A 12,492-nucleotide genomic window follows, 5' to 3' on the forward strand; every position below is an offset into this window, starting at 1 on the left:
CAAAGAAATGGTATGATCCTATGATCACATGCTCTGTTTCTATCACATTGCCTCGTTTGAATTTGTTCATTTTAAATCTATCTCTGGTCTTATAGCTTCATTTGGGCTTCTCCTGTCATTTGGTACTTGTATTTTAAAGCATATCCTCCCTACTCATTCCTTCCATGCTGTCTGCAAACATTCCTTCTCCTTTAGCTTAAAAAAAATCTCACTAGTTTCTACCCCATCACCATTCTTTATCTCTCTTCCTCTTCTCAGCTAATCTCCTTGAGAAATCTATCATCATTCAATCGAAAGTGCCCTCTCTAAAGTTACTGTGATCTTTTAATTACCAAATCAAATGTCCTTTTCTCATTCTTCTTGACCTCTCTAGAACTACTGACCCTCTTCTCCTCTTGGATGTTCTTTCTGAGTTTTCTTGTTTTCTTGGTTTTGCTCTTACTTGTCTGACTGCTCTTTCTCAGCCCCCATTGCTGAATCTACTGACTTTGAGGGTCCCCTAAAAGTCTTTCCCAGCCCCTCGTCTCTTTTCCCTCCATCTTTTCCCCTCTTTCTCTCTTTGTGATCTCATCAGCAGTGAAGGGTCCAATGATCTGTGCAGATGACTTCCAGATCTATTTATTTAGCACCTACAGTACCTACCACATCACCAACAGTCACTTGTTTATTCTGTTACTAAATGGTGCAAAGATATCTCAGATTTGGTTGATGGGTCCAAGATAGCTCATCTTTGCCCCATCCTTCTTCCTAACTTCCTTAGTACTGTTGAGAGGACCACCGCCCTTTTAGTCACTCAAGTTTATAACCTCAACGTGATCCTTGTCTCTCCAATCACCAAACCCCATATGCAATCAGTTGTCAAATCTGTCTTCACAACTTCTGTTCTATATGTCTCTTCTCTCTGTTCTGAGTCTGCATCCTTATTCAAGTCCTATCAGCTCTCACCTAGGCGCTTGCTATATATATATATATATATATATATGTATATATATATATATATATATATATCTTAAACCCTTACCATCTGAGTATTGGTCCTAAGGCAGAAAGGTGGTAAGGGGTTGGGCATTGGGGGTTAAGTGACTTGCTCAGGGTCACACAGCTAGGAAGTGTATGAGGCCAGCTTTGAACCCAATAATTTCCTGTCTCTGGGCTTGGCTCTCAATCCACCAAGCCACCTACCTAGCTGCCCTATCTTGCAGCAGATTTTAACCTGATCTTATTGCCATAAGTCTTCCTACTTCGATTCATCTCTGCACAGATGATTTTCCTAAATTTCTGATACTGCTGATCTTTCCCTCTCAATGGCCTCCATGGGAGGGAGCTCTACTCAATTGGGGTATTACTAATTTATTAATAAATGGAAATTATAAGCAGGCAAGTTTTGACTCAATGCAAGCAAAATTCTTCTGACTGCTAGAACTATCCAATAAGGGACCGGGTTGATTTGGGGGCTGAACTAGACACCACTGGAAATATTAAAGCAGTAGCTTTTCCTCGTATAGCCCCTCCTCCAAATTCTGTAGAAGGGATCCTACCTAGGAAGAGATGGAACAAGGGTCCCTCCCCAATCCAAGAGGCCATGTGCTATCACTGGAATGTTCTGTTAAGGTTACAAGTGTCTTCAAACCATTTATGGAAGAAACCAACTTGGTATACCGTTGTTTTTGGGCCCCACTGTCATGATTTTATTGTTTGTTTCCCTTCAGACTCAACTTCATATATTAGCATAAAATTTATTAAGTTTCTTGGCTTTTGCTCTGAAAAAAATTGCTATTTTCCATTATATATAAATAAATGGTTTTTTAAATCTTTTTAAATCTGAGGAAAAAGGAATAACAATTAAAAAAATCTAATTTTAAAGTCAGGCTTATTAGTAATGATGTGATAGAATATATCACCTTGGAAAGAGTGCCGTAAAGAACCAGGTCCCAAGTGCTTGCTCTATCCCTCTCTAGGCTGTGTGACCTTGATTGATGCAAAGTGCTCTTTTATGCTAAAGAGCTATACAAACGCCTGTTCTTATGAATTAGAAAATATCTGAGACATAGAGAAGGGCAAATTTCATCATTATTCAGATACTTTTCTTTGGGAGACCTCATTTCCATGCATTCATGTCAAGAGTTAAGCAAAGAGGGAACCAGTTCCCCTTGGGGTAATGATTCCCATCAGAAGTCAGTGAAGCTCATTTTCCCCAGTGAATGCGGTTAAAAGCGGAGATTTGGGTCAGTTTTGTTAGGGCTGCTCTGTCTTGGTACCAGGGTTATGTCTTTGAAAAGCTTTTAGGGATTTCACGTATGGCAGGAACCTTATTAGCTTCTTAAACCTTTTGAAAAAAAAACCAACCATTTCACAAAAGTCAACATTTTAAGATCTAGTCTCGAGAAAGAGATCTTTGAAGGCTCTGGCCTTCCTCAGGTGGGAATCACCGAAATATCTGAGCAATCCACTAATTCATAAGGGCAATGCCTATGTTCCCGCTAGCGATGGCTACTCTGTAGGAGAGGCCTAGAACACCCAGTCTGTCTTGGGGCAAGCTGCCTTATGAGCCATCAGGCTCGTTCATAGTTGAAAAGCGGGTTTTGCGTGAGTATTTTACTCCAAACAACAAACTCCAAGACATTGTCTCATTTACATTTATGGGATTTTTTTATACAAAAAGTGAGAATTCCTTATTTAGATTTATTTTTCCTCTAATGACAGACAATTTAGCATTTTTAAATTTTTTGCATTCTATACTCTTACAAACTTTACTTAGCAATAAAAACACAAAGACATTGCAAGACCTCAAAACACAAATAAATACCAAATAAAACCACACATAATATACAATAAACAGAAATACAAAACATAATAATGCTATTGGAAAATTAAGACATGTTGTTACTAACAACATGGTTATTGCTGAGCAATAAATTATATTGTCTTTTTTTTCCTTTTTTTTTTAAACCTAGAAGAGCAGAGAGACACAGTACATTAACCACTGGTTACCAGATCACTTGTACTGCCAAAAAAGTATCCTTATAGCTAATGGTTACTACATATGATCATCTTTAAAACAGGCAGATTAAAAATACACAGTCACATGAGATTGGCCTTCTTTGGTCTTTGTTTTTGGATAATAGAACTGAACATAACAAGTGTACCATTGGTGAAGTCAATGCAATTCCAAAAATGTGACACAATTTTTTACATTGATTTACATATGGTTCTTTGTCAGTGATGTTCTTCCACAGATATTTCTTACAGAAGTCCTTGGAAATAATGTCCATTTTTGTTTTCCAATTAAAAGTCACTTCATTTGTTGTTAATGGTTATCCTACTTGTCTAAGGGGAATAAGATCAATCAATCAACAAGATCTGAAATCAATCCCAGCTAATTCGTGGAGTCTGATGCCACAATTAAAGAAATTCTGACTTTCACCTTTTTTTTTTAAGTTCACCAAGACAGTGAAAACAATATAATATACTCCAAATATAGCAGCTATGAAAGAGATAAAATGAGCTGCACGGTACCTTAGCAGTTATGGATGTTTAAACCCATTCTGTTGTTCTCCCAAACTAGACTGGACAACTCTCTGCCAAGGGTGCAGGTCATAGTTGGAGAATCTGCCTTTTCACTTCTGTACTGAAAGTCAAGTTATATCACATTTAATGAAGGAGAAAAAGTCACCTAAAAATCCTTGTTGGCCTTTGCTGATCTTATAATAGCCTCAATTTATTATTGTTCTGATGCTTCTATTTTCTTCAATTATGATATTTAAAAATCCTTAAAAAATCTAGTGGCATAATAATGTATGACAAAGACCTTTTTAAATTCAATAAATATTTATTCAGTGCTCATTTATGTGCAAGGCACTGTGCTAAGGAGTCATGAGACGTACAACAATGACCAGGACAGAATCCTAACCCCCGGAAAGCCAGAGAAAAACAAATCCCCAGAAACACCATTTCCTCCAAGAAGCATTTCCAGACATGGCCCTTTCGTAACCCACCAAGTGAACTCTTCATCTCAAGTTTCTCTTTGCTTAGAACTTTCCTTTGAACATAAAAGTAACTTGTGGGCTTCTCTTTCTTCCCTATTAGATAGTAAACTCCTTGGGAATACGATGTCACCTCCATCTTTGTATCCCTGACATATAGCACAGTGTCTTGCACAGCATAGGTGTTTAATAAATTACTAGAGATGAATGTTGCCATTAAAACCAATGATATTGAGACAGCCAATGTTTCCACTATTTCCAAAGATTGAACTCTCAAATGAAATTCACCTGCCTTAAACTCTAACAAATTATCGTACTCTGGAGAAAAACGCATGCAAGGTGTTACAGATTTTGAAATGGAAGACAAAAACTACAATCATGGTCAAGAAATAAGAGATTTGGAGAACAGATCCCACATTCATCTCCCACATTTAAGTGAGTTCCCTGAATTTTCCTCCTCCTGATAACCTATGGACTAAAAGATCTGGACTACATGTTAAAAAAATATTGTTTTACAGCTATAGTTCAGCCCTTTGCAGCATTCTAAAGCTTCATCTACTTCCAGCAGAGCCCCATTCTGATGCCTTACTGTGACATGGAGGTCACTCCGATTTCTCAAAAGTTATGCCAAATGCCAAACTCTGGTATGTTCTACCAAACTGGAAAGGTTTAGAGAACAGACCTACTAAGAGACTGAGCGTCTTGTCACTTGAAGACCAGACTAGTTAAACTCAGAGAATTTCATGCATCAGAAGATGGACTACCAGGTGGGAAGGGTTTTGTTTATTTTTACTCCAGCCACAGCAACTAACTCATGAGACAGCATGGCTGGCTGGAAAGGTTCTCATCTGCCTGAGGAGCAGGAATACCCACACTGATGAAATCACAGGTCCTTTGAAGTACAGACATTATCCAAGCAATTGAGATGTATTTTAAACAGGCAAGGGTTCAAGTTAGAAGCCCCAATGTCAAGAGTTTAAAATGCCCTTAATTCTTGATTGCACTGACTTAATGAGCCACCTGTGTGGCTGAGTCACCCAGCCAGGGAAGAAGTCTACCCTGGGATAAGCCAGGAACCATAACCAGGAGGGATCATGCACAGTATTTCCTGGGGTTCTCTATTCTGCTTAAGGGGAAACAATGGGGTCGAGAAGCTAGGGCTCCTCTCCTTAGACCATCAAAGGATCTAGTTGTCAGTCTCACTGTCTTGACATATCTCAAAGACGTTAGGTCTGCTGTCTTCAGTACTCCTTTGGGAAGAAGGAGATGTGGACCGAAGTCTCAGGTGTGGTTTGTAACTCTTAATATAAATGCTTCACCCCCCCTCACTGAGCTGCATGAGCAGTAGCCCCCATAACTGGTCACTTCTTTGTGACTCATATCAGGGAGAAGACTTGGAGGAGTTTAGAAACAAGGCAGATCAGTGTTTTCCCTTCCTAGATCTTCCTACATGGACAGTGGGAAGCCATGAGGAGTTACTGTCTAATAGTTTCCTTGATAGCATTATGAGGTGCTTGTAGTCCTCCAAAGAGATTCGTTTGGCTTGTGTCTGTATAATGTCAAAATCATCAGATGATTTGGCTAATTCAGTCAAAAAACTAGTCAGTTTGGCGGTGGTGGTAATGACAGAATCATTCAGATCAGCTTAGTAAAATCACAGAATGTTAGAGCTAGAAGAGACCACGGGGATCATCTAGTCTAACCTTCCTCATTTTACAGATGAGGAAACTGTAGTCCAGAGAGAGGAAGAGTTTTGCCAGTCTCACAGCCAGCAAGGGTCAGTCGGGTCTTTTCATTTCCGGTCCAGCATTTTTTCCATTCTACTATGCTTGGTTGATATCACAGACCAAAAATAGCTCCTCCATAACTCATCTGTTTGACTGACTGACTTTGTCATCTGGTTGATTTGGAATATGGAGACATGTAGTCTCTGATTTCTACACTCCATGTTTCTGAAGAATGGTCAATCACAGGGCATCTTTCCTGGGGATGGACTACTATCTCAACTGAGACCATGAACATAAGCCGTTAAGATAGAAGACCTCTTCTCGGCCTACTTTGCTTGCATAGTTAACATTTATCAAGGCATTAAAACTATGAGAGTGCCATTGAATCTCAACATCTGGGAAAGCATTGCCACTTTCTTATCGAATCCTTTAGCGTAATTATTTAGTATGTGAATTTGAGACTATCAATCACATATATGAACTTGGGAACTTTTTTTTTTTATGAAAAGGGCCAAATTCAAACTCATTACATCCAGCCCAGAAGCTGATTTTTAGCTTTAGAAGATATCTCAAATTTTCATTACTAACAGTATGCTTTCCCAGTTGATGACTAAATAAAATGACACCCCAACATTCATATTATTCAACACTTTAAAACCCTAAGGGAATACAAAGCTCTTTCCATATCTTGTTTGAAAAGACTTTTCAGTCACATCCCAGGCAAAGGTTCTATCTTCCAAACTTGCCTTCTAGTATGGTAGAAAGCCAGCTTAGAAGAGAACCTGGTTTTGGATATTCATTGGGTTGTAAATTTTTACAAATTACAGGTGAATATTAGGCATTGAAGTTGCATCACTACATATTTTAGATACATTTTCTATTTCTCTGTTACAAATACAAATTAGGTAACAAGACCTGCTGGTATGGAAGAGTGGGCCAACAATACGTACAAAAATCCCAGTCTACTGAGTAATGAAAAGCCATGCCAGCAATGACAGGATTTAAAGATGGTTGAGAGTGCAACAATACAATTCCTATCAAATTAGGGAGAGGTCATGTATTCCTAAAACTATATGAAATCATCCACAGTGAGTGATTTTCTAGCATGGTCCTGATACAACAATGCTTCTTGCCTCATCACTGTCAATGAACTGCATGAACAAAAAGTTATATTGGGGTGGAGGGAGAGAGAGGGAGAAGAAGAAGAAGAAGAAGAAGAAGAAGAAGAAGAAGAAGAAGAAGAAGAAGAAGAAGAAGAAGAAGAAGAAGAAGAAGAAGAAGAAGAAGAAGAAGAAGAAGAAGAAGAAGAAGAAGAGAGAGAGGGAGGGAGAGAGAAGGAGGGAGAGAGAAAGAGAAAGGGAGAGAATGGAGCAAGGGAGAGGAAGAGAGGGAGAGAGAGGGAAAAAAGGAGAGAGGGAGGGAGAGAAAGGGGGAAGGAGAAAAGGGAGGGAGGGAGAGAGAGAGGGAGAGAAAGAGAGGAAAGGTAAAGATGGAGAGGGAAAGAGAGAAAGACTGCAAAAGTAGTTATAAAGGCAGGAAGAGTTCCTATTTTCATTATAAAATTTATCAGGGAAATTAAGTAGACTAATTCATGCACAAATACTTAACTTTGTTTTTAATTACTGGAGCAGTTTTGTTACGTTGGAAATTTGTCACTCAATAATAGTAAAGAAGGTGCACACATACACAGAGCATCTAACACATAGAAACATTCAACTCCTAGTAGCCTGCGGCCTTTTGAAAATGTTGGGGGATTCAATTCTCCCACAATATTAGAGCAAACCATTGCCTCATAAGAATGAACAGCTTCTGACTGTTCGAGAACAATGGTTCAAACAGAAAATGGTATTGTTGAAGAGATCCAATTATGCCAACTATTGGTAACAAAACTGAAAATACTGTAGAGCATGTAAGAGACTCAAAAAGTTTTCTGACAAAATTTGTCTGTTTGAAAGAGAAAAAATCCAAAAGGTATATTGAAAAAAAATAGTTCCAATAAATATTAACCTAATTACTAAAAGACTATAAGACATACAGCACCTCCTTGCTCTAGGTGAGATTTCACAGTTTTACTGAAATTAAAAACTATGGGCTTCATATGTTGGAAAGCCAAGGGAAAAAATTTCTACCTTAATTCAACCAATTGTCTTAGTCTGGGAAATCTATTTGGAGAAGTCCTACCATAAAGGGAATGGATGCTTCAATGTAATGCTTCCAGGTAATCCCCAGCTCAAACCAGGATTCAATCTAGGGAGGGGATTTCTTTACAAGGCCACAAATGTTTTTGTATTTCTTTTAAAATTTCAGACAATCATACGTGGTTTTCTTGTGTTGGAAAAAAAGTCCTTGGGAGCAGTCCCTGTGGGTGGCCTCGGGGGAGGGCCTGAGGCCCACTGTAAGGACTGCCAGGCTGCCTGCATCCAAAAGCCTCTTAGGAGAACACACAGCTGAACAAGACCCGGGCACAGCCAGGGCATACCTTCGAGGTAACAGTGGTTTTAGGTGGGCAGCCTATAAATACTGCAGCTGTCAGATCTTCTGCAGGAAGTCCTTCCTTTATGAGTAGTGACAGAAACTTATGATTCAAATGAGGTCTTACTGGATGGCAGTAACGCGTGCCCCCCCCCCCCCAAAGGAACGCCAATGCGATGAATAAAAGTCAACGGAAGACGAGTGACAATGAATGGAGAGTTTGTGCTACTTAAACAATAGGTCGTACTGGAACAGGTGCTTGGAAAACCAATGAAGACCACTTATGGTATGCACTGAATACTTATGGTATGCGCTGAATTACTGTTTGTAATCGGAAAGTCCTTCCTGCAGGCACTGTGTGTGAAGGCACACCCATGACAGACAATAGCACCAGAGACAAGGTGAACTACAGAGGCATGAATCCAACTGTCCCCATGCTACAGATTGTAGAAAGAGCCCAAGAGGCAGGCAGTCTGAGGAGCACCCCACAACTGGCCAATGGTGGGGGTGCGAATTTCTCTTGAACGTGGCACAGATGCGGTAGTTCATACACATTGGTTTTGCCTAAGAAGCACCCATCAAGGTTTAGCACCCATCGATGTTAAGAAGCACCTATAGAATATGGTGCATAGTAAAAGGTAAAAGACAGGAGATAGGTCATCAGACGCCTAATCACAGTCAGACCATTAAGAGAAGAAGGGAAATTGGGTTTGAAAAAAAGCCTTTTGGGGAAAGCTCAGGCTGTGCCAATAGAAGCCTGGACAGTGTTTCCCGGGAAGAGATGGATGCTAGGGATATCTGTGAGTCGGCCTGGACAAGCCATCCCCGAGGGGAGAAGCGATTTACATTGTGAGAGAGCCCAGATGAGCCAATTTAGTCATCTGCGCCATCTTCTTCCATGCAGGGCTATGGAAGAGGGCATAATTTTCTGCTCCACGTTTAGCCTTGGGGAATGAGGCCGAAGCCCAAAGCCCAAGCTCCTTGGGAGCAGTGGGCGAAAACTGTTGGGGCCTGAAAATTGGGAATCCACAACAATCAAGCGATGGAAGCTCCAGAGGCCAAAAGGATAGTTTGGCTTCTCGTCAGCATGTACAGGAAATCGTTGAGGGGCCCTCCTATGGACAGAGTCCACAGATGACAACAGAAAAGTCTGGTTAAGCTATCGTTTCTCTAATTTAACTGAGGACAAACCTATGGGATAGAAGCAGCATGTCACATCTAAGGCACATGTACATTATGCCACCATCTCATTGTAAAGACTCCACTTTCTGAGATCTTTAACAAAATGCAGCAATTGTGACAGAATGAATAAACATATCTAAAGTGACCACTTTCTGCAAGATTCACCTTTCCCACCCCCCAGAACACTAAGCATCTTGGAGATTGAATATTTGTGTCATCAGCAATAGAGAGATCATTTGAACACATGGGGCAGAGCTTTAAAAACCTACAGGATTTTGTTTAGAACTTCAGAGTTCAACAAATGCCCTATTTTAGGGTGAAAACAATTATAAATCTGAGAATGATGCACGGCATCCATGAGCAATTTTTCTTTCTTAATAATTTTGAAGTAGTGTCATTAACTACGACATATATTGTAGGTTTACATTTCTAACGAGAAATAACAACAGATTGAATATTTTCTTTCCTATCACAAGTGATAACCAGTGTTTGATATTTTACATTTTCTTCCAAGAAATATCATCTATCAACATTTTAAAATAAGATGTTTGCGTTAATAATTATCAATAAAACGTTAAATTAAAAAAATGATTCTTAATTTAGAGACTGAGTATTTCAGGGTCTTCTGACAAACAAATTATTAAAACAGAGACCAGGTGAGGCCTTAAAAATAGACAATATATTGTATTTGAAACAAGATTGCACTCTGCTTTGTTGTTGGGTTTTTTTTTGAATGAATATATCAGAACTGCATTATTATTTCATCATTTCTTCTTTTACTTAACATGCTGACATATCCAGCTATCCCCACATGTGAATTTTTTGGTGTTCTAGTTTAAGGAAGAAAAATCATATCTGTTTTGTTTGTTTGTTGTTGTTGTTGTTGTTGTTGTTTTTGCTTAGCATATATGTCTTTCTACCTCAATTAACTAGATCTTTAAAAATTAAAATTAAAACCCTCTCTGATAGTAATATTTATCTCAATGAAGGATAAATAATTCTTCAGAGTTGAAGTGTTGCTAGTTCTATTAGAAAATATACCAAGGTATGATTTCTTAATGTGTTGCTACGTCACCATTGGACCCTAAGCAATTATGCCTTCAGACTCTTCCTTCTGTTCCACAAGGTCCTCTTCTGAGCTTAGGACCTCATTGAAGACAGACTGGTTCAAAACCCCTAAATGGGGTTACCTGTTGCTTAATCCATTTCCCCATTTACTTGTCAGGGGTCTGGAAGATCCGACGTATCCACTATGACTTTAATAAAAATAGTATCATCTTTAATATACGTCCCATTTTCTAGAACAGTTTGGGCCACAAAGACAGGGCAACCAGATGCAATGTTCATCTCTCCGGTAGGTTTCTTGAAACTACTGCTGTTTGGGTCGGGTTTGAAAGCATCTCCTAAATGACGCCGAGAAGATCCCTGATCCATTAACATGAGAGTCACTTTTTGCTTAAATGGCCAAGGAAGCAAAGCATCATATTCTCCACGCATTATGACAAAAAACAAAGACAAGTGAGTTCCTTTTCCCATCCCATCCCCATTGAGGTAAACCCTAGCACACATCTTATAGCCGAAGTAGCCAGTATAGAAAGGCTGGCTGTACAGCGACAAGGTCTTCCCCATGACAGCTTCTTGCTTCCGCCGTTTATAATCTCGGATCTTCCAGATTAACACTCCATTATAGCTGGCGGTTTCTAGGACTTGGAAGCGGAGGTCCATGTCAGCCAGGCGAATGTCATGAACACTGAGCATCTGGTCATGTCTGCTCAACTGGGTCTCGAGCAAGCCTGAAAGGAAGCAAAGGGAAGAAATACAAACACAACTACTTAGAAATATCACTACTGGCACTACCGCCTGTACTCATGCACACTGGTTAAAACCTGCCACTTGATTCAAAAGTCTTTATGTGACAGACCAGTATTGCAAAATCCGGTGGGGATGGAGCGAGGGGTGGAGAAGAGGAAATACATATACTTTTCATCATAATTTTCCCATCATACCTGCCCTTCAAAGCCTCAAACTAATGGTAATAGTATCCAACAACTGGCTTTTCACTTGACAACATTTACTCAGTGGTCAAGAATGGCTACATGGTTCACATCTGCACGTTCTTCTCTGTATCCCCCCATTCCCTGTTAAATCCCTTGTTCAATTCCTATTACATCTGCAATATTCCAAATTCCTTTTTTATTAGTCTTGTGCTTCTCTACAGAATCTTCCTACTGCAGCTAAAGTCACTTCCCAGTTATCATCTGATGGTGCCCAAGATTTCATCAAGTTCCAGTCTTCACTTCTCTAGTTGGGTTCTATCACAGTAACAACAATAATAAAATGGTAGCACTATTCTCACCACCAAACTAGGAAGGCTTTGAGGACAGGCCCAGCCAGAGAGGTCAAGGACTAGCTTAGTTAAATGTGAAAAGGGTTATTAGCTCACTCACCGGGGGATTTACTTTTTGGCCATAGCAACTCATGAAACCATTCAGAAGATCCAGAAAGGAATGCTATCTGCATGCAGGATGGATTACCCACTTTGCTCAATACTAAATAAATTCTCTTCCAGAGCCAAGAACACGAATCCTCTGTGGGTACCTCTCTATCTCTATTCTAGACCTCTCCCCTTAAGGTCTCAACTCATATTTCCAACTGCCTGTATGACCCTGAGAAGCACCTCAGTACAGGGGAAAGAACTATGAATTTAGACTCAATGGAGTTAGAGAAACTTGGCTTTACATGACCATGGATTTTAAACTTTTATCTTTTTTAATCTTTAATCTTTTCAGACCTCAGTCTGTAAAATGAGAGGGCTGGACCAGATGATCTTTCTTCCAGCTCTAAATCTATCATATTCTCTGTAGATAGAGGTACTGCTGAATTAATGTAAAAGTGATGCATTACTTGGAAGCCATGACCCAGTTGGGCTTCTAGAGAAGTGTATTGCACTTGTAATGAGTATTCTTATTGTACTCACACCTGGGCTTTTCCTTTAACAGGAGAATTAAATGTGGTGAATGAGTCACTGACAGCACAAGTGTGCTATATGCAAGTGACTTTCATATATCTTCCTTTCACTGGAATAATGGAAGAACCAATATGACAATTTTCCCTTGAAGAAAATAGGA

At 39.6% G+C, this 12,492-nt stretch overlaps 1 protein-coding gene across 5 annotated transcripts in view; it reads right to left on the reverse strand.

Annotated features, from left to right (window-relative positions):
- Positions 1-2,630: 2,630 nt before the first annotated feature.
- TRAF3 (TNF receptor associated factor 3) overlaps positions 2,631-12,492 on the reverse strand; it is a 157,816-nt gene continuing 147,954 nt past the window's right edge. For all 5 annotated transcript variants that reach the window (XM_056811222.1, XM_056811221.1, XM_056811223.1 and 2 more), the window contains one exon: positions 2,631-11,157. In XM_056811222.1, the coding sequence (XP_056667200.1) occupies positions 10,586-11,157 (572 nt within the window). In that variant the 3' untranslated portion in view covers positions 2,631-10,585. The remainder of the gene's footprint in view (positions 11,158-12,492) is intronic.

The sequence above is a fragment of the Monodelphis domestica genome, chromosome 1 (assembly GCF_027887165.1).
Source record: "Monodelphis domestica isolate mMonDom1 chromosome 1, mMonDom1.pri, whole genome shotgun sequence".
In the NCBI taxonomy this organism is placed as follows: Eukaryota; Metazoa; Chordata; class Mammalia; order Didelphimorphia; family Didelphidae; genus Monodelphis; species Monodelphis domestica.